Source organism: Olea europaea, chromosome 15 (genome assembly GCF_002742605.1).
Source record: "Olea europaea var. sylvestris chromosome 15, O_europaea_v1, whole genome shotgun sequence".
Classification (NCBI taxonomy): domain Eukaryota; kingdom Viridiplantae; phylum Streptophyta; class Magnoliopsida; order Lamiales; family Oleaceae; genus Olea; species Olea europaea.
The window spans coordinates 11,461,270-11,483,841 of NC_036251.1; the positions used below are offsets into that span (position 1 = coordinate 11,461,270).

Here is a 22,572-nt window from a genome sequence, read left to right on the forward strand (position 1 = left end):
TCTAGTCATCCCATCGAAGGGTATTGCCCTTCCTGCATTATACTGGAATGAATGCCATACATTTGGCCGGCGAGGTTGCGGCCTGAATGTTCTCTCATTATCTGCTGGCCTGAACTGCCTCTCAAATGACGGTCCTCTATAGAATGATGTACCTCGCCCTCTACCAGGCTGAGTGTTTGGAAAGAAAGTAGGGCGATGGGGATGCTGCCATATCCCTAGTTTCTCCGTATTTCCATTTACTTCTCTTTTACATCTTGCACATAGGACGTCTTCGTCCTTTTTTGGTTCCTTCCCCTTGATTCGTTCAAAGACACTGAGATGTGGTCTAGGATCCTCTTCTCCATCATCTACGACCAACTTGAATTTTGGCAACTTGTTTTTGAAACCAGACGTCACCATGTTCACTCCAAGTGGCTGTGGAAAAGGATTTTCATCCACTGCCATCTTCTTCTTATCGTCAAACGTAATTCGTCCTGATTCAATGGCATCCTGCAATACATGGCGAAAAACCAAGCAATTGTTAGTCAAATGTGACCATGCATTATGCCACTTCCAATATTTTTTACCATTAATTTGTTCACGGTTTGGCAATTTATGCTTATTGCGCAACTTTATCTGCTTATCCCTATATAATTTATCAAATATAAGGTCAGCTTTAGTTACATCGAATGAGAACGTTCTAGCCTTTATGTTTCCATCTTTTATGGGTTCATCTTTGCCCGATGGTCTAGGCTTGGCCATTATGGGACAAGTNGTTCTAGCCTTTATGTTTCCATCTTTTATGGGTTCATCTTTGCCCGATGGTCTAGGCTTGGCCATTATGGGACAAGTATACGTCTGTCCTTTGACCAATTCGGCCAAACACATTTCGGTCTGATCGTATGACTCGTCACTGATGGTATGAACGTCAAAATTTGGGTCTTTGTAGCAAGTCCCTTTACTAGAATTTTTCATCTGTTCTTCCTCTCTTATCAGTCGTTCATACCTAATCACATTCGCACTCAACTGGAAAAGGTCAGGAAATTCCTTGTCCTGGAATTTCTTTTTTAAATCAAAGCTCAAGCAGCCCTGAGCGATTTTGACAAATTCTTTTTCAGGCAGAGGTACAAAACACTTGCTTCTTGCTCTCTTGAACCTTTGGAGAAAACTTTCTGCCCATTCGTTTGGCATTTAACGTAGATTCGCCAAATCAGCCAAAGTGACTTCAGACTCAGTTTTATAAAACTGAGCGTGAAATAGCTGTTCCAATTGTTGTCATGTTTGAAAAGAGTTCACTGGCAAGTTGATGAACCAGAAGAAAGCTACTCCTGTTAATGAACTAGGGAAAAGCCTCATTTTATGGTAATCGGTTACATCACCACTTTGCAATGTGAATCGCCCTATGTGTTCTAGAGTAGACACCTCTCCTAAACCGGTAAACAGTGAGAATTCTGGCACTTTATACCCTCTAGGCCATGGATATGCTTGGTCTACCCAATCAGGATTTGGCTGTGTGTAAGTTGGCCTAATGACGGGACGCACCCCAAAAGCCATCTGATCCTGTACGATTTCCATAATCTGATTCCTCAACATGACGTTGGGGTCATATGAAATTCCTACAGGCTGGTTAACCGGTTGATTTGCATGAGGCCTGATGTTTGGTCCTTGATTGGCAACAAAGTTACCATGATTAGGGCCATTACCATTAGCCTGAACATCTATTCTCTCATTAACACGTGGGGTATTATGTCCATTGCTTAGGACATTATCTCTTAGATTTGGATTACCCCCCAAGTTAGGCATACCACTACCATTGTTCTGATTTGGCACTGCGGCACCCCCTTGGTTTGAAGTAGAGGGACCAGAAAGTGGTTCTACCCCTTGGTTCGGATTTAGGACTGAGGGATTATGTCCCACAATTGTCCTAGTTTGAAAGTGATTTGCAAGAGGTATAACCGATTGACATATTTGGCCTACTAACTTATTCATTGTTTCGTTCAAAGTGTTTAGTTGTTTGGCCATGTTGTTATAATATGCATTCCCATTTTGGGTAAATCTTTCCATATTATGAATACTTCGAAGATTTACCTGTTCAACGACGTCTTGTGTGAGTTCTCCAAGTAATGCACGCATGGTTCGAGGACTCAACTCCGTCATTGGTTCGTAACGACTGTTACTGCTCTGATTCTGTCCATCTGTTCGTGGAGAGGCATGCTGCTCCTCGTATCGCTCGATCACAGACTGGATTCCTCCCTGACTTGCTGCTTCCTTATCGGATCTCTAAGGCATATTGTTTCACCTTTTGTATTTTCAACACCAAACACCACTGTCCCACCGGGCTTGCCAAATTGTTTCGCGCGGGTTAGTCACTAACAATTGAAAGAGATCAGACGATTGTGTAAGGGACAAAGCTCTTGAGACAAAGTCCCAAAAAGGGGTGTTCTTTTATTGGCGATGACCTTACAATTAGAAATTAAAAACAAAATGCCTCCAAGGGGTGCAAGCACACGAGTTGCTGAAAAAAGTGTTTAAGTCTAAGTTAAGGAATTTAAAATTACATGTTCTCTGTTCGAGAGTTTTTGATTCGGTCCTTTGCTCTATATCTTTTCTCCCTTTTATACTCCATGGATGATCTCTTTGTGATCAACCGCCTAAAAACTTCTTGATCGTTCTACAACTGTCCACTTTTCTCGTAATGGCCAACTTGTCATGAAACTGCCTTTTTTAACTGCTGCCATTACTCTTTGTCGTTCAACCATTTTCGATTGAATTCCTTGAATCGTGGAACGTGATAGGACTGCTTTAATAACTGCTTTGATAACTGCACTTCTTGATAACCACAACACTTTATGTTTGCTAAGACCTTGGGCGACTTGAAGGTTTGGGTGAGAATAGAGTAACAACTCTATGCGACTTTTGTGTATATATTGAATGGAAAATTGAAAGGAATTACAATAAACTGAGAACCCAACACCTAATTTGGCACAACACTTATTTCTGAAATTTCCCAAATACCACCAACACAAACCAACCAGTGAGCATCAATGGGGGTCTATCTATCCTTTTGGCTTGTTTGTTAGAGAGGATGAGATAGTATTGGACAGTATCATCGATGTGAATAAAGTTGAAATCGTGTTTAGTATAATGCCCAGTCCTCTTGAGTAATGTGTACCAAACATTGACTATATCTAACCATCCATTCATCATCTAATTCTCAATACACAATTTTATAATGTTTATCTAGCTCCCGTTCATGATTATATTCAAGCATAGTTGCCATTTAAATAAAGCTTAACACGTCCTCCAAAATTAGCATGTCAAGTTATTATGTCAGAACTACGAAAGACTTTGGTCACAACTAGCTAGTCGATATGCATAAGAGATCAAAGCTAATCCTTGATCTAATAAACTAGGTGTCAGCTACAAGAATCAGTCTCACAATTCAGTTCAAACTAAAACTCTTACCTTCAAAATTCTTAACACCATCACCTCTAAATCCAGGAGGACAATTGCATTTTCCTTCCTCATTATGTTGTTGAAATATTTTAGTAGATTTCTGTCAGAGCTAAATTTAGTAAGGGAGAATTTAAGCAAAATGAATGAATAAAATATAGACCATGCAAGTAGAGAAAGTGATTCCATTTCTAGTTTCATGCCAACACCCTCCATTATTGATTTTGCACCACCGGGCCCACTTGCTGCAAATGGAAAACTTAATCAAGGTATAGTCTAATCGCAGTAACTTGAGATGCCTGCCTAGTGAGATATTCATAGCAAGAATTCATTATCCCATCCATATGCGATCGAATTTTAACCAGGGATCGAGTTTAGGTGAAGTGACAACGTAGGAATTGATGTAAAATGATATATTTTACCTGAGCTGAGAATCCCCGTCAATAAGATGCATTAATAATAATCGATTTACATACGAAGCACGTGCTTTAGGGAAGGCTATTTTTGGGAATTAATTGTCTATTTTAAAAAGGCCATTATTTGTGGATGACCAAACAAGAAAGAGTAATGTTATTTGCAGTCGCTCACTGTCGTAGTCGTCTTATGTGACATACATATGGTGGTTAATAATTTGATACATTCATGTAGTAGTTTTTTTTTACATTATGCAACAAAACACTAACCGTCATATATATGTCACGTAGAGCGACTATGACAATGAGCAACTGTAAATAGCATTATTCAACAAGAAATTGAAGTCATTTTGAGTATTGATGGAGAACAATGGAAGGATTTTTCCTGGAAGCGCAAGAACTGCTCTGAAAACTATGTGAAATCTTCACAACGATACATACTCCTTATCAACTCATTATAAATTAGAGAAAAAGCATTCTTTTGAGCTTAATTGACTAGTTGGGAAATGAAATAAGAGAAAATTAAAATTGTTACTAATATTATGTGAAACCATGTGGAGGCGCCACGTATGCACATGTGGTAGTTAACCAAGGCAAGACAAAGAAGAAGACAAGAATTGTCTACTTGGCTGAGACTCAATCTCCATCGAAGTTCCGCTGCTGAAGTGCTCCCTCTATTTTGACCATTAAATGACATATTTGATCTTCTCTTTAAAATAAATATAAAAGAAAGTATTAAAATTTAAAAATTTAAAAAAAAATTGCACATAAGAGTCATATTACTTTTCAAAACCCACCTGACTTTCATAGCATTTTATTCCCTAACCTATTTTTCATTACATGTGAGCCCTCAACCAATTAAATACATTTTGGTTCCTCAGAAGAATGTTTTCATGATAGATAGTATAGCATTGGACTCCCTTGTTCTGGTTTCATCCTCACCCTAGTTTTCTTTTCATTTTCTCCAGCTTTTGACTATGATTGATCACTTGCCAAGGAAGAGGATGACAATTTTTCTTTTATGGACTCATTTGTAAATACAATACTCATAATTTTTTATTTTATTTTAATATAGAAAATTAAAATTTTTTCAGGTATCTATGTGTAACTAATGAGGGGGTGGGATCCATGTGCTTTATTTTGGAAGCTTCTTTTAATGACTTATAAATCAATAATTAGACTTAATTAAAGAGGATAAAACTATTGGATATCATATCCATTAATCTTACATGTGATCACATAATCACGCTAGTATACTTAACTTCAACTTAAATTATTATATATAAAAAATTGCATTAAAGCACCCTTTGTTTAAATTAGCAAGTTAGAATCAAACTTTTGGAAAAAAAAATGCAAACCGATCTTCAACCTTTCTAATTAGCTGCATACTTAGTCCTCAACAATGGAAACAAATCCAGTCATTAACAATCTTAATGTCTTTCTTTAAATCTGTGGGTGTCGTCCAAGTTGATTCGTAAAAATAATATGGAAGGGCCACATAACAATCCGACATCTATATATTTAGCCCCTGTTTGGTTTAATTAAAAATCAAAAGTTTAATTGATTTTTATAAAAGTTAATGCAATATGTGATTAAAAATGAGTTTGAAAAATTTGATTGTCAAACATGAAATTAGTTCCTATCATTATAGACTCATAGTGTAAATATATAAATGGAGGACCAATTAGCTAATAATTATCACGTGGCTACCTTGATTTATCACGAAAGGAATGACGTGGCATTTGAATCCTCTGTTTAGACTTAGGGTGCGTTTGATTACAAGTAGGAAAATTACATGGAAAGAAAATGAATTCCAAGGAATTGAATTACCTAGAAATTGTTTTCATGGAAATTGTAAATTATTGTGTTTGATTGTATAAATTTTTCACGTGGAAAATGTTGAAGTAAAAGTATTTTTTGATGTTCGTTTGACTTTGTTTTACGTGGAAATTGTCAATTTTAGGGATATCCTCTTTTACAATTATTCCTAAAATTTGTTCCCATTGCCAACAATTAAAAAAAAAATAAAAAAAGCCAAAAAAAATAAAAAAAAAGGTGGAAAACCAAAAACCACCTATCCCCTAGGAAAAAAAGGTGGAAAATCACGCTTTAAGGTGTTGTACCTAGAAATTCATGGAAAATCAATTCCCTGGAAAATTTTGTCAATCAAACAGGCCAAAAGTGGAAGTTGGAATTCGAATTTCAAGTTCCATGGAAAATTTCGTGCAATCAAACGGGGCATTAGAGTTTTATTAGTAGTAAATTAATGAGAGTTATGAAAAATCCATTAGAGTTGGTAGAGTATTTTAGGGATTTTTGAGTGAGTGGGTGTGATTAACTGACAGAGTGTGTTATTTTTTTACTGTATTTTCGAGTTAGGTTGACTCGACTTGAAAATTATTACTTATTACATAATGAAATAGCATACTAAACTATAACTGACAGAGTGTGCTATTATCCTTGTTTCGTTCCCATTTTATAAAACTTATTTTCAATTACATATTTCCTTGATTTTTATAGAACTCTACTAAAAAAATTGATTTTTAGCCAAACCAACAGGAACTATGTGTTATTTCGACATAAAATACAATAAGAACGACACCATAATGATATTGCATTTAATTGCTATATATATAGTATTTAAACATCAACGATGATTTTGTAAGTTCAACTTGAAATTAAACATCAGAATTTGCAAGTTTATTACAATTTATATTTGTGTCGAATTCAGAACTTTCAACGTATTTTTGGTTCATTATATTTTCTGATGCACGAAACATAATTGGAGTTATTTTCTTTTAATGGGGCTCAAATAAATTTATAATGCAGATTTCTACTGTGCACAATCTTCCAGTTTCTGCAAATTCTTTGACAATTATAGATTCAAGTTTATTTGATAAAAATAAAATTGTACAATTCTTTCCCAAGTAAAAAATCAGTTTTATAATGTTATTTTGAAACTAGAAGTACATATACTATTTTTCGATATTTCGAGTATTTACATTAAATACGCACACAGGCATATATCAAAGCAAATAAAAATCGTAATGACTAAATATAAAAAAATTTAAAACTACGTGTTGTATATATCAATCGTAAATTTATTATGTTTAAATGAATACAGTAATTGATCTGAAGAGTTATAACTATTTCTTGCAGAAAACTTTCAATTTATGTAAAACAGTTCATTCATCCAAACGCTGTTTCTTTCAAGGAATGGGAATTTCATCTTCTGGTAAGGCGGGGAGGTTCAAGTCGAAGTCGTGAGCCACGTGCACGTTGCTGTTGCAGTGGCTGGAGGTGCTGCCGTCGGATGTGATCACATTGGTTTTCTTGTTTCTGCTGATGACGCCTTCATAGTGCCACCGCATGTGGCCACCCAAAGCCTGGCCTGTGGAAAAAGTCTTGTAACATTTGTTGCATTCGTGAATCCTACCGCTTAGGTTGAGAGGAGAGATATTATAGGCGTTGGTGATTGCAGTTGTGGCGGCGAATTGAGCCCTATCGCGGTGGCTGGTTTTGTGGCCGCCGAGTGCTTGGTACGAGAGAAAACACTTGCCGCACACGTCACATTCGTGCGACTCATGTTTCTGGCCCACCGGAGAGGCTATGACTGTAGGATAATAAAACGGGTCCGTCGATTTCTTGTCATCACCGATGGAGGCTAAAGCGGACTTTGTTCTTTCACTAGTGCTAGCGACGGCGGGATTTACGTCTTCTCTGATTTCAGCGTCGGCTTGACTGATGGTTGGACAAGCAGAGGTGGCGAACTGAGAACAATCACTGTGACTTGTTTCTTGGTCACCGAGTGCATGGTGTGACTCATGTTTCTGGGCCGGCGGAGGATAAATTTCAATACCATTCATGACATTGACGGAGGCTGAAGCGTAGATTCCTACGGTGGTTTTTGGGGCCGGCTTCCTCCATTCCACCGTGGTGGTTGGACGGGTCCAGTAAGCATTGTCGTAGCGTGAAAGCTTAAGGAGGGCGAGGGCTGTGTATTCAACATCCGTTGGTTTACGATAAAAATGCGATCGCCTTCTTTTGTTGAATGATTTTAATCCTTCAGTAACCATATTCACTGTGTGAAAAAAAAAAAAAAAAAAATTGATTTGTGGAAGAAAGGAAGGAAGGATTGATTTCAGATTTTGAGAATTATAGTGTGAGAAGTAGGAGAGTAGTTGAATATATTTATAGGGTTTTCAGGGGTTGGAGTGTACTTAGGATTGGGATTGATTGAATATGGTAAGAAATTCAAATCGTAATTAAGGAATACCGTTACATACGTGGCATTATTTGATCAAATTTCCTTAATTGGGTCCTAACCATATCTTTTTCTCTTCATTGCAATCTTAATTACCGAAGATGACTTGACTTTACACTTACTCAATTGTTTCGCTAATATAAATTTTCAATTTATGGAATTGTTATTCTTCTTATTTTGTATATCATATAAATAAAAATTAACTGAATGCTATATGATATAACAAAATTAGTTTTGTCGATGCGAGTTGAATTTGGATGCCTACAGGTTCATTTCAAAGCGACCAACAATTTCGGCACGAAACAAATTTCCCAACTATTTATTAGCATATCATTGTACATGAATCTTGTGACGTTTTTTTTTTTTAGGTGATGTAAATTTTTTCATTATAATGTGTTCATTTGCTTATTGTAATGAAAAAATTTCTCCATAATTAAAATTTTTAAATTCACTTGCTCTGTTGACCTCTTGATGTAATTCTGGAGGTTAGGCTCATTTCTTCCTCCCGCTTGTACTTTGATTTGATCGATAAAATCTAGTCTATCCTTCTGATGGTTTTGATGCTAAAAACAATTATTTTAAATGTATTCTTTATTTAGAAAGCTCCTTTTAAGTTGACTTTGTATTTACAAATTCAGTAATAATAGACTTGATTAAATAGGTAAAAAGTGATAGAATCTATATGTTATCGAATCCAATTTTAAGTGTCACACGGCAAGCTTCAACTAAACGTATCATTAATATATATCCTATTTCTCTTTGTTAGATTACTATAGAAAAATTTGCATAGTTGGTCAATCTACCTTTTAAATACCAAGTTAGATTCAAACCTTTGAAAAAGAGCAAATTGATACAAATGATGTAAACGGGTCCAATCTTTGTTAAGTAATAGTTATAATGTGGTTCTCATGAATATATATCTCGCTTCAACTTTCTAAGTGCCCATCCAAGTTGAGAAAATAGATAAACGAAGGATCAATTAGCTCATTTTGAGTGTTGGTGACTTATGTGCTACTTGTTTAATAAGTTATGACTGATGTTGCAATTATGCTTCAAGAGAAAGAGATGATAGATTTTTATGCTAATTCTTTTACAATTATAAGACGAAGTTTTAAATTTTTTGTTTAGAAATATATACAATGCAGGAACAGAACAATAAAAACAATCCCAAAATAACAGAGTAAAATTTGTTCGATTTAAAGATTCTATTTCCTGTACCAACAAGAACCCTAGAAATTCTTTTCTAGAGAGAATACATGAAAAATCAAGAACGTAGACAATTTGTATATTAGTTTATATATTCTACCGGACGCTGTTTCTTGCAAGGAATGGCACTGTCCACTTCCTACTTTTCTCGCCGCAGTAAAGGGTCAAACCAAAGTTAAGTTCCGGTGAAATTGAGAGATTCAAGTCGAAGTCGTGACGTGTGCGACCATTGCTGGAGGAGCTGCACTCGGAAGTGATCACGCTGCTCTTCTTGCCGTCATAGTGCCGCCGCATGTGGCCACCCAAGGCCTGGCCAGTGGAAAAACCCTTATTGCAGATGTAACATTCATGAAGGCTACCACTTGGGTTGAAATCAGATACATTAGTGATGATGGAGTCTTTGGAGGAGGCGGCGGCGGTAGTGGTGGTGGACCGAGGTCTACTGCGGTGGCTGGTTTTGTGGCCGCCGAGTGCCTGGCATGACGGAAAAGACTTGCCGCACACGTTGCACTTGTGCGACTGCTTCTGGCCCAGTTGAGTAGTAGAAGATGGTTCAACATTCTTCTTGTACTTTATGGCTTTGATGGCGGCGGGAGTGGTGGTAACGGCATCGGCTGGGGGACTGAATTCTTTAGCTTTGGCAGTGGCGGGAGTGGTAGTTGGAGGGTCTTGAGATAGCATGATGAGGGTCAAGGCTGCGTATTCATCATCCGTCGATTTTCTGTAAAAATAAGAACGCTTTCTTTTCCTGTTCAAGTCCAAACGAACACTCTCAAAATCATAGTATCGAAGACCCGACATGGATGAACTTAGTCTCTCAAGAGCCATATTCACTGTATGCAAAAAAAGAGTTGATTGATTTCAGAATTGAGAACGAAGTATGAGCGAGTGGTTGTATTTATAGGGTTTGTGAGTGGTGTACTTGGGACTGAATATGGTAAGAAATTCAAATCTTGGCAGTTCAAATCTGCGGTATAATCTTTAAATTGATTTGCAAACGGAATTGTGAAGTAAACTTATGGAAACTATTACTGTAAGTGGTATCATCTGGTCAAACTTACTATCTTCATGAAAGATTTTGGATCTTTATTTTACACGCTTATAAATTTCCAATTGAACTTTGATATTCTTCACATTTTGCGTACCATTCAAATGAATGGGATGCGATATATAGTATCAAAAAATAGTTTTATCGATCCATAAATGTAAAATGAATTAACGAGATATGCATAAAACACCCACGGACAGATTAAATCCAAATGCTGATCATTCCACTATTTAAATTCGTTTTCCTTATCATTCAAAATTACATCATTGTTCAAACTAAAAAAGACAATGAGGACAAATGTTCTTCAAAAGCAAACTTTTACTAATTCTAACTAATAAATTGAACTTTCCTTAGGAAACAAGTAATCACGACAAAGATCCGTGGAAAGAAACAAATCAATGATTAGACGCCTGAAATTCATTAGGGTGCCGGGGGCACACCGGTCACATGCTAAAGTGTCCATAATTCGACCTAATCCTTCTTTTTTTACTGCGTCCCAAACACAATTGTAAGCAAATGTTACGTCTTGAAAGACATTAGAATAATATAATCTCTCATTTCACTTATTGTCCAACAAATTTTACAACGATATATAATTCTACCTTCAAAACCTTTGCTGGAGACACAACGGTAACTCTTCCAGATGAATAATAATTGAGCTTTGCTTTTAAGCACGATCGTCGCTAACATGACTTGGAACTTCTTTTTGACCTTCTAGAGGCATGTATTGTGCCATTATAGCCCTGATTTCTGAGTCCATGTATGACTGAAAATACAACACGAGAAAAGTATAATAAGATATAGATATTTTCTGGTTCAGGATTAAGCAAACAGAAATCCTTCAATTATGTAATAATAGACTAAGAAACACACTTCCCAGAGACGAAACATAAATAAAGAAATGAAACAGCTTTCTTATATTTATTGAAGGTTCCAAATTTATGTATTCTTAAAAAGCCTCGACATGACTTGCAACAAAAGAGGGGTACATAAAAATATATCCGATAGCAACTTCGTGTTAGATCTATGTCTTTGCACAACATTTATGAAAGCAGTAATGGGTGAACCCGCTAAAGTTGCAAGAGAAGAGCTTGAATACCAATTTGCAGGCAAAAGTTCATAATGAGGGTACCTTCAAAACTTGTCCTTTTACCCTCCCAACTTCAAATCAAATGTTTAACACAAGAACAATAGGATCTCTCTCTTCCCACAGAAAAGAAAGAATCTCATAATCCTTCCATCTCATAAATTGGTTAAAGCACAGTCCAGAAATTTTAATCAGGAGTTATGGAGTTGATAGATGATGATAATTTCAAAACCATTAAATTTTCAATCGAATTTGAAACTTAATAATGCTGAACATTGTTGATTGTTTCTGTAGAACTACGATATGAACGTGTTTTCTTCTAACTATGCTTAAGAATTAATTAATTTTTAGACAAAGTAATAGAGGCCAAACAGCCGAACAGAGAAAGTGACAATTGATATTCTTGCCATAACATCAAACTTTGATGGTCAAAATTAAAAGAAGAAGCCATGATTAATACACAAAAAGTTGTGAGTAGAAAACTTACCCTCAATCTATATTTGTATACGAGATACCCCCCACCAGCAGCCATTGCCAATCCAATCAAAATAACCCAAACAGCAACCCATGCAGATTTTACTTCAGTAGCTCTCTTACCTGCACATGCAAACAGGAATTGGATATGCACTGTTTAAGCAAAAGCAAAGCAACAACAATTTGCAAGTGATCTCACTTATGCAGGTATCATGGTCCCGGATATACAACAGGTCCCCGCTACAAGTGCAATCATAACTGCCCCATGTATCCTTGCAACTGCATTCAGGGCATTGGCAAGCTTTCTTTTCTTTACATTCATCAATATCTGTATGGTTAGAAGAAATTATACAAAAACAGAGGTTAATAGGAAAACAATTTACATAGTTCAACAAGAACTGCTTGAACTGTTAGCTCCAGTATTAATACTGATAGAAACCTGATCTGTATTGCACTTTTGTGCATATATTGACTGGAAAACTGAAAGGAATTACAATAAACTGAGAACCCAACCCCTATCTTGGCGCAGCACTTATTTCCCAAATACCACCAACACACTAACCAACCAATGAGCATGAATGGGGGTCTATCTATCCTTTTGGCTTGTTCGTAAGAGAGGATGAGATAGTATTGGACAGTAACATGGATGTGAAAAAAGTTGAAATCGTGTTTAGTATAATGTCCAGTCCTCTTGAGTAATGTGTACCAAAGATGCACTATATATCTAACCATCCATTCATCATCTTATTCTCAATACACAGTTTTATAATGTTTATCTAGCCTCCCGTTCATGATTATATTCAAGCATAGTTGCCATTTAAATAAAGCTTAATACGTCCTCCAAAATTAGCATGTCAAGTTATTATGTCAGAACTACGAGAGTCTTTGGCCACAACTAGCTAGTCGATATGCATAAGAGATAAGAGCTAATCCTTGATCTAATAAACTAGGGGTCAGCTACAAGAATCAGTTTCACAATTCAGTTCAAAGAAAAACTCTTACCTTCACAACTGTTAACACCGTCGCCTTTAAATCCAGGAGGACATTTGCATTTTCCTTCCTCATTATCCTGTCAAAATATTTTTGTAGATATAACGGTCTCAGTATTGATTAGTTCAAGAGATGAAGATTTGGAATTGGGAATTTTCAAAGTAAATGCTCAAAACCAAGTTATCGATTTTAGAGAGAATCCCGAGATGGACTCTTCGAAGTCCATGTCAGTAAGTCTCCTCTTACCTTCCCTTTTTTCTTAATTGATATCATATCACAGATACTTCATAGTAATTTAGTAAGGGAGAATTTAAGCAAAATGAATGAATAAATACTGACCATGCAAGCAGAGAAAGTAATTCCATTTCGAGTTTCATGCCAACACCCTCCATTATTGATTATGCACCGCCCGGGCCCAGTTGCTGCAAATGGAAAACTTAGTTAAGATGCAGTCTAATCACAGTAACTTGAGATGCTTGTAGAAGGATTATTTAAGGCTAAGATAAATAAGAGGCATGATACTTGGGGAGATATTCAAAGCAAGAATCTATTATCCCATCCATGTGCAACCGAATTTTGACTGGGTACCGAGTTAGGTGAATTAACAATGTAGGAATTGATGTAAAAAAAATATTTTATCTGAGCTGAGAATCCTCGTCAATAAGATGCATTAATAATAATCGATTTACATACGAAGCACATGCTTTAGGGAAGGCTATTTTTGGGAATGAATTGTCTATTGTAAAAAGGCCATTATTTGTGGATGACCAAACAAGAAACTGAAGTCATTTTGAGTATTGCTAGAGCACAATGGGAGAATTTTTCCTGGAAGCGTAAGAACTGCGTGAAATCTCCACAATGATACGTACTCCTTATCAGCTCATTATGAGTCAAGAGGAAAGCATTCTTTTAGATATTTAGACAATAAAATAGAAGATTGGAAGATTCTAAATGCTCAATGTCGAATCAGTAGAATCATCCAAAAGAATTTCACTATCTGATTAGCAAGGCTACTCTGATCAACAGAATTTTCAACCAAACTACTTTACAGTCTCCAAATCTGTATGTAGATTTCAGAATGATGTGTACAAGATAATATCCGATGTGATTCCAAATTTTACATGTGATAAATGTTAATCATGTAAAGTAAGTGCAAAATATACTGAGAAACATAAGAAAAGATCAAATTATAGCTACTCTTATACAAGAGATGAGAATGCCGAGTTAAGATACACTGGAAGGATTGAGTTCACGAGCAGTGGCTAATAGAAAATTTTTCCTTTCCTTTCAGTTTTCAGTTGATCTTCATTTATAAATTACTTGCTTTTTGGGAAAGCTTAAGATTTAAGACCAAAAATAACCATTGATTAACCACATATATTTTAGAAGATTGTAAAATGAAAGTTTTAGAGCTTCGGAGAAGTAACTACATACTTCACCCTCCTCTTCATGGAAGCCAGAAAGACGGCAGATGAGAGGTAGAAGTTATCTATAACAAAGAGAAAGGAGGACATATAACTATAGTAAAAAGTGCAAATGAGTCCCAAAGCTTAATTTTCTTGGCACCACCATCTCAAATCTCTTAGGTTATGCTAAGCATCGTGCTTATATAAATAAGCAAATAAAATGTAAAATGTGAAGTTAGTAAGATTTTGAAACAGCTTATACTAGTCAAAATAAACTATGACTTTGTCTTCATTTAGTTCTTGTACCATTCTTCCTTTTCCAAATAAAAACAAATAAATTGTCGCCCAAGTTATTGCTATTTGCTAGTAGTCTTTGAAAAGACATGATGTCTATTTTTCTGTATTGGACTGCTCGGCTGGACTGCTCGGCTGCTTTGAATTTTTGACCTATTTATTTATGCAGTATATCATTTTATTTTATTTTTAATCTATAAGCAGCCAAAAAAAAAAAAAGACATTTTGTGCATGTGATATTACATTCCACCTCGTGTCATAAACAATTTATATAGTATAATTTAATCCATCTCACAATAGATGGTACCATTGTACTATACACGCAAGTTCACTGTGCACCAAAATTGGAGATTGTTCGTTGATTCTTGAAATTTCATCAATTTTTCTATTTGGTTAGTTCGTCATGGTTATAATAGTAGACGAAGAAGACTTTGTATTAATTGTTATGTGAAGGAGGACAAAAATTGGACACGCACAAAAATTCTACATTAACATACTCCATGATAATAATAGACAGGTTGGAAGACGTGAGATCACCTTATTGAATTAATTTCTTCGTTATAGTGAAAATCTACAATGCATGTAACTAAATTGCATACCTGTACAAGACCTGTAACCATCCCCCTTAAACCGCACACCATTGACCACAGGGCATACACACACTCGTCCTCGAAATGTGTCCTAAGAATGTAAAATTTTTAGGAATCAAACCAACTAAAAATGCAAAATAGCTAGTTATTAATAAAGCACCTTGCAAGCTGTAATATTTGCTGTCTTCTCTTGCCAGCAACCACCATTATTATCCAAGCACTCATTTGTTTCAACATCTGCAATTAAGAAGGTAATCATTTACAAAAATATATTGAATCTCATATTATCCAAAATGTTGCAATATTCTGGAATTAAGTAACTCACCACCACTCAAACAAACAGATGGTTCTGTAGTTTCCTCAAAACCAGAACAGATAGCCTTTAAAACAGCAGCTTTCTCCAACTTCCCTGCAAAGCTCATATATCAGAGAAAATTATATGTATGACAGAAGATGCTTTAGTAAACATACAGACCTCGATATTGTCGACTGTTGACAACAAGGGTGGGCAATATGGTTACATCACCACGAGATCCTTTCCCAATCTACGTATCTCAGATATTTTGCATCATTACCATCACATAAGAAGTTTTGATAAAAACATATAACAGAAACATTTATGATGCACTTTCAAAATATTTCGAAAAAGATAAGTTCAAACACTCACCTGAGCATTTTGCTCTTCTTTCAGGACAGGATTGTCCGAGTCAGCATTAGGATCACCCATGCACTTTTCAATCTTTTTCAGATCAAGCCCTGCACGTGAGCGACAGACATATAAGTATTCATCGATAATGATTAAGATTAGTGAGAGGCGAATAATTACCTAAAGATTCAATAACACTGTTAGCACATTCCTTGTTGTATTTCTTTTCCTTCATGGGGCATCCAATTTGAAAATCAGTAACATAATCCCACCAAACCCATGGCTTTTTAGTTTCATTGGCCACTATAAACACACATAGCTGCCTCAAGTTTTCAAGAACTACATCTTTACCCTCATAACCAGAGCTGAAATCTTGTTCAGGGTCTGGAGCACAATATCTTCCATGGTTGATACATTGGGACTTGCATTGTTTGCTTATGGTGAATGCCTGTGGGCAATACCAAGTTATATAATGTGGTGTAAACTGAGTATAACCACCTTTCTCAAGAATTTGGGCCGCACCCTTAAAATCCCTAACAAACTCCATCAACATATCACACTTAACTCCACACTCATCATTGCTGTTAGTCCACAGTTCATATTCTACTCGATCATCCGGGTGCGGAACAGCCTCTCTCCAATCTAGATTCACATTTACCATATCGCCTCCACTGATTGCTTTTTTTAAACTTTCACCGAAACTTTTATCGATCAGTGCGGAAGGTATTGTTATATTCGCAATATACTTTAAAGATGCGTGATCCTCTTCAGGTGAGTCCATGGTTATTAATGCTTCCTCCATGTTATCAGCCACTAGAACTGCAGCAGCACCAGCATTCTGGGCATTCCAAACCTTTAGAGCAAAAAAGCAATCTGCATTGCGGAAGGACAAGGTCCAAATGCATCAAAAGAATTATAAAAAAGTTTCCAGTAGAAATAAAGAAAACAGTGTAAATCCTGCTTCAAAGGGAAATAGAGAAGCTGCATTACAGCAAATGAAAGACCATAAGCAGTTCTTCGAAAAAGGAAAAAATTATCAGAAACAGACAACATAAATCAACTTCAGATTCAAAAAACATGATATACAGTAAGTCTCATAGCACAGCTTCCACATCAAGGCCTCAATCTAAACAAAATCCAACTCAAAAGTGCAAATAAATAATTTATTAACAAAATAAGCTGATATTGCAAAACCTCTAGCCCAAGAAAGATAAACCAAACTACCGTGAATAACTGACTTTACCAAAAGGAATCCTAATCGATAAATCAGCAATAGCATGGAACTTTACCAGAAGGGTATATCCCAAACAGCTTCAAAGTTAACCTCAAACTAGCAAACTGGCATTGACTAAAATCAGTAAAAGGCGATCCCAACAAATGATACACTTAACTGTTAAAATTTTGCTGGAAATTTTGTATTATTTGGTGAATGGAAAATTAAGCCAAAATTTAAATCACTTAAACATGTGAATTATTGGAAAAGTGCGTATAATATTATGAAATATTCTAAAAATTATTTGTCTGAAAAAGTGTCTTTCTATATGAAAGATTATGACTTTTGGCATTATCATTTTTCAAGAGACGTGTCTCTTTAAATATAGAGACTAATTCCAATAGTACGTCTCTTCCATAGTTTGTGTCTTTTGAGGCAAACCTTTTCAACATCTATATATTAACCCCATATGTTTGGATTTAATCATTCAAGAATTTCAATTCATTCTATAATTCATATTATTCATTGCATGTCAAGTTACTTAAAATACTTTGTAGAAATGATTATGTCTTGCTTCAAAGTCATGTTTATGGTAGAGAGAGAATTTCGTTCGAGTTCGCTGGTCGAAGTCATTTGAAGTGCTCCTATGGTTTGACGTGATCGTTTTATCTTAGGAGATAATTGCTCGAAAACTGTTAGCACCGATGCGGGTCAAATTCGTCTTAAGGATCAAGTGTCAAACACTTGCCTCGATCCTCGATCAAAAATTCATCCCTTGCATTTTTCTTCCTTCATTTTTTTGATTTCTCTTAATTGTGGTTTGATTTCAGAAACTGATTAACATTATTTACATATTTGTTCTGCGCGGTTTGATTCAAAAAATAACTTGCTTTCGTTCAAGAATAGAAAGAAATGAATCCATATTCCTGCATTCGGATTCAGTAACTATTATTATTTTACTTCTCAAATTCTATATAAATCGAAATTACATTTCGATTTCAAGCAAATAAACGGTATACTTTTGTCAATATAATATGCACATAATCGGTGTATTCTCCAACATTAACTTCTAACAAGGAGACGCACCACAGATCTATATATATCGTAAAGATCAGAAATTAAGCTCAAAATAGAAACATATACTACAATCTAACTTAAAATTACTCAAAAGGACGCGTGTACCTCCGCGATCAACAAGAACAAAGAAAGGCAAAGCTCCAGGCTTTGACTTGAAAGAAATCCCAAAATCATCAAAATCCTTGCAGCCCTTTCTATTTTCCTTCGGGTACATCACAGTCCCTGCCATGCTACCTCCATATTGTGGAATACCAAAGTTCCCAATTGCACTGTCATGCGTGCCCTTGATGCTGTCTGGTGACGTCACCCTTAAGCTGTTCTTTTCCACCACGAACCGACCCACCACTGATTCAGCAAAAATCAACAGAAGAAACCCCAGCAAGATTGCACTTTCCGATCTTTTGGAACAACCCATTTGCTCGAATTTCCCGAAAAGGAATCAGTGATATTTTGTGATTCCTTCCTTCTTCTTTTATTTGTGAAATTTTAAATAAAAAATAGTCTAATTTCTCGAAAATTTTCTGTCCGTGTATTGTGGGTCAGAAATCTGAGTTGAGTGAAAGGGGTCAAGACGTCTAGTTGACAATTTCGGATTATAAAATGGGACAGTCCTCCCCCTTTACTGAAAACAGTAGATTAAAGAATCAAGAAAGGTCATTTTATAATAAAACATGTTGTATTAATAAAAAATGTTTTAATAAAAATAAAATAAAATAAAATAAAATAAACAAGTAATTTTAGTATTAAAATAATGTGGCCAAGTAGTAATGGCAATTTATCCCGCCGGACCCGACCTGCGCCCGCCCCGCCCTGCCCCGTTCGGTGAATTTTTTTCATTTTTTTTTTAAATAAAAGGTTAGGATTCAACTTGTTTCAAATAGAAGAATGACGTATTTTCTAGTTATACAAGTTTTATCAAACTTGATTAATTTATATATACCATTATGATACTTTGTCAAATTGATATATATTGATAAAAACAAATATAAAAAGATATAACATGTTCAACTGAATAAATTTAAAAATCTATATATTGTCATAAATTAAAGTGTGTGGGGTTACAACTTTTGTGACAATATTAAAAGAAAAAAACACAAAAAAATCTTGTCCATCCTAATAATCAATGTTGTGTACCAATAGCGACCATTATATTTAAGATTTGTAGTGTATATTTTGAATATTAACTTTTTCAATTTGAATGTTATCCGTATTTTATTGAATTCGAAATTAAAAAAATAAATAAATAAATAATTTAAACGGGACAAGAAAACTGTCCCGCCCCGTGGAAAGTGGGGCGGCGCGGGGTGGGGCGGGGTTTGGGAAGAGGCGCCCCGTTTCCATCACTATGGCCAAGCATGATCTATTCTAGGTTGTGATGTTTCATGTGTTTTAAATAGTACAAAAGCATTTCACCAATCCGTGCATTTATATGCTTAGATTGGATGGTATTGTACTCTTCCCAATGAGACAAAATTAGAAAAAGTGAAAATTCTTTGACAGATGTACAAGCCTATAAAGATAGGGTTTGCCATTTTAGATTATCAAACTCAGCTACCAAGTTTTCGACGCCTATATCATGGCATGAGTTTGGCTTTTTTTTAATCTCATTTTTTTTCTTAAATTTAATTTTAATCTTACATTTTCAATAAAATAATTTTATATACATGAATTCATAATTTTTTTCCTACTTTTTAATTACATAGTTTCCAAATCAGTTTCACAAGCTTTACTCTCGAGAAATCTTTACAAAATTGGGACAAAGTTGCAAATTTTTAAAATATGCAAATAAAGATATTAACTATTAAAGAAATAAAACCCATTCTCTCTCTCTCTCTCTCTCTCTCTCTCTCTCTCTCTCGTTTGTGATGTTTGCACTAACATTAGCCCTTTTTGGATTTAGCTAAAAAATCAAATTTTTAATCAATTTTAATAAAAATTAATGAAATGTATAATTTTGAAAATTTGATAAAATTTACCGTTCCATAAAATGTGTAGTTAAAATGAGTTTTGAAAAATGGGGTCTAACCATGGATTTCGTTTATGAAAATTTTGCAAAATTTGCTGTTAGGGTAACTAGTTGATCTTTAATCTTTAAAAAGAGAAAGTTGGTATTCGACCTTTATTATAGTCGAACGATCCATCCTTAACAGCAACTACAACTACTTAAATTTCACTTAGATCAATAGTAACAAATTTTGTCGATCTATGGTTTTTAAAAAAAAAAATATCAAATTATATTTTATTTTTCATCAATATCTAGAAATTTGAAGTGAGATATGCTTGCATAAAGGTCAAGTGATGATTCAACGGAGATTTTGACGCTTTATGTGATTGGAAACTGATGGAGACTATAAAAAAGGACCAACTTGTTCATTTTCTGAACCTGGAGACTTAATTGTGTCTCAGAAAATAGGTTAGGAACCAATACTGCAATTTTCCCTTAGTTTAATGTTGACCACTCACCAACTTATAACACCATTTTCCAAAGAGGTGGAAAAATAGGTCTTTGAATTAGTTGACAAAACATATTTGCACGAATAAATTAGTGTTTCAGAGTTAAGAAAAAGCCTATAATATTCACATAAAAGATATAACAAGACTAAGCTAATATTTATTTCCAAGAAATTTCAATTTCCGACTACATGAAAAAATTCAATAGTTTGGAATGACAACTTGATACAATTAGTGATAGATATGTAATACACGCCGCTCAAATAGGCAATACAAGAACAACATAACTTGAGTACCTAAACAATAAATAGTCGTACGTGTCGAGTCGGGATGGATTTGCAGAAGATGGATCGACAACGCCTGTGTCTGGGCAACGAGCCCAACATTTTTTTTTTTTTTTTTTTTTTTTGGTTAATTTCAGAACCCAAATTTTTTTTTTTTTTTTTTTTTTTTGGTTAATTTCAGAAAATGACAAATAAATGTTAAAAACGGTCCGTGTGGGCATGGAGAGCCAAAAGAGTAACTTCCACAAGCCAAAAAGAGAATGAAAATCTCCTTTTAAAAGCACAGTGTACATGCAAAATCTATACTGTACATTTTACAACCAATAAAGAACCTGAATGTAAGCTACTATGCTGTGTTTCTTCAAAACTTACAAAGATCTGGAAAGAACTCTACATTTCTTTCTAGTTATTTTCGTTAATCGCCTGAACAGACTTTCCATAAGGAATCTCATTGCTTAGACTTTCCAAATTATGCATTGTTACTGGCATAAGCCATTGCAGTCCTCTCAACATGCTTAAGCAGAATCCCATATATTTTGTTTCTAACCCTTCCATAAGCCTCATTTGCAGAATCTTCTAAATTATGTGAACCTCCTCCGAACCCATCCTTTGTGTTCGGGTTTGGGGGTTTGCCTTCATTATTTTCAATCATGTCTAACCAGTCACTCACCCTTTTAACCTTATACATCATCCCAGCTATGTGACTGTCAAATTCCATTGACGAGCTTTTTCTTTCGACTTCATCCAAGTATTTCTCCACACAACTCAAAAATAATTTCTGACATTCGTCCTGCAATGATGTAGCCAGGTCGGCAGCAGAACTTAGATTACTTCCTCTCGTACACTCATGCTGGTCATCCATTTCAGATGACAACAGAAGAGGAACATCAACGCTGCTTCTATTTTTTCTAATGACACGCGCACCTTTTGGTTTAGTACTCCTAATTGACGGACTCAATTTCTTCACCGTGGTGGTGGCAGCTATTTGATGAGGCAGCGAAGTGACGCTCACATAGTGGGGAGAAAGATCAAGAGCCACGGCTGATTTTATCCATGTAGCAGCGTTTTTCTTTCTTTCGAGAGCAATATTCAATGTTTCCTTGATTGAATTAGTCCCATAGAAATCAGTCTCAGATGTTTTGATTGGACTTATGCTTGTCAGTGACTGTATTATCAGCCTGCTATGCAATAAATCATCTTGAAGATCAAAAAATTTATCGACATAAGCTTGCAGATCATCTCCTGCTGCTGAATGAAACTCTGAAAATGTGCTGTACTGAATAAAGGTTAGATGAATAATAAAAATGATAACAGTTGAACGTAAGAGAAATTGTCGTCACACCGATTGAAAGAATATACAAACTCATTGAACGATACTTTATTTCTTGAAATCTCTCTTTTGATTCAAATTCTGCTGTGTAATGGGAAGAAAAGAAGGATCTGAACAAGATTGATAAAAGGGCAGAAACCAGAGTGAATTGGAAGGCAAAAACACAGAATAAAGTCCACTTTCAATTTAGAGCTGCTATAAAAATAGCCCGATTATGAAGATTCTTATATGATTAACATTGATAAAAATCACGATAATTCAACGTCTCTTCTTTTTGCCTCTTTCAAGACAGTACCACTACCATGTCTTGTTTTCGGAATTTTTTTTTTTTTTTTTTTTTTTTTTTTGGGGGGGGGGGGGGGGGGGG

At 35.4% G+C, this 22,572-nt stretch overlaps 3 protein-coding genes across 3 annotated transcripts; all 3 read right to left on the reverse strand.

Moving 5' to 3' along the window:
* Window positions 1-6,941: 6,941 nt before the first annotated feature.
* LOC111410984 (zinc finger protein AZF2-like) lies at window positions 6,942-7,957 on the reverse strand. Its single transcript, XM_023041570.1, has one exon. It carries the CDS (start codon window positions 7,919-7,921, stop codon window positions 7,055-7,057), a length of 867 nt encoding a protein of 288 aa, XP_022897338.1. The 5' UTR covers window positions 7,922-7,957; the 3' UTR covers window positions 6,942-7,054.
* Window positions 7,958-9,282: 1,325 nt separating this feature from the next.
* Window positions 9,283-10,334, reverse strand: LOC111410985 (zinc finger protein AZF2-like). The gene has a single exon (XM_023041571.1). It carries the CDS (start codon window positions 10,141-10,143, stop codon window positions 9,412-9,414), a length of 732 nt encoding a protein of 243 aa, XP_022897339.1. The 5' UTR covers window positions 10,144-10,334; the 3' UTR covers window positions 9,283-9,411.
* A 256-nt stretch (window positions 10,335-10,590) lies between these two features.
* Window positions 10,591-18,724, reverse strand: LOC111410163 (vacuolar-sorting receptor 4-like). The gene is made up of 12 exons (XM_023040392.1): window positions 18,246-18,724; window positions 16,031-16,723; window positions 15,872-15,960; window positions 15,680-15,749; window positions 15,530-15,613; window positions 15,365-15,441; window positions 15,214-15,295; window positions 13,254-13,336; window positions 12,927-12,993; window positions 12,124-12,252; window positions 11,938-12,047; window positions 10,591-11,129 (listed from the first exon to the last, which is right to left on the reverse strand). Exons 1-12 carry the CDS (start codon window positions 18,553-18,555, stop codon window positions 11,031-11,033), a joined length of 1,893 nt encoding a protein of 630 aa, XP_022896160.1. The 5' UTR covers window positions 18,556-18,724; the 3' UTR covers window positions 10,591-11,030.
* Between the last annotated feature and the right edge of the window lie 3,848 nt (window positions 18,725-22,572).

What these genes read in the sequence shown, in the direction of transcription:
- LOC111410984 (XM_023041570.1), bottom strand. Translation starts at nt 7,921, where the DNA reads ATGGTTACTGAAGGATTAAAATCATTCAACAAAAGAAGGCGATCGCAT.
- LOC111410985 (XM_023041571.1), bottom strand. Translation starts at nt 10,143, where the DNA reads ATGGCTCTTGAGAGACTAAGTTCATCCATGTCGGGTCTTCGATACTAT.
- LOC111410163 (XM_023040392.1), bottom strand. Translation starts at nt 18,555, where the DNA reads ATGGGTTGTTCCAAAAGATCGGAAAGTGCAATCTTGCTGGGGTTTCTT. An exon ending in TGTTCTTGTTGATCGCGGAG is followed by an intron (nt 16,724 to 18,245) that starts GTACACGCGTCC and finishes TCCGCAATGCAG; the next exon opens with ATTGCTTTTTTGCTCTAAAG. An exon ending in CAAATATTACAGCTTGCAAG is followed by an intron (nt 15,296 to 15,364) that starts GTGCTTTATTAA and finishes TTACATTCTTAG; the next exon opens with GACACATTTCGAGGACGAGT.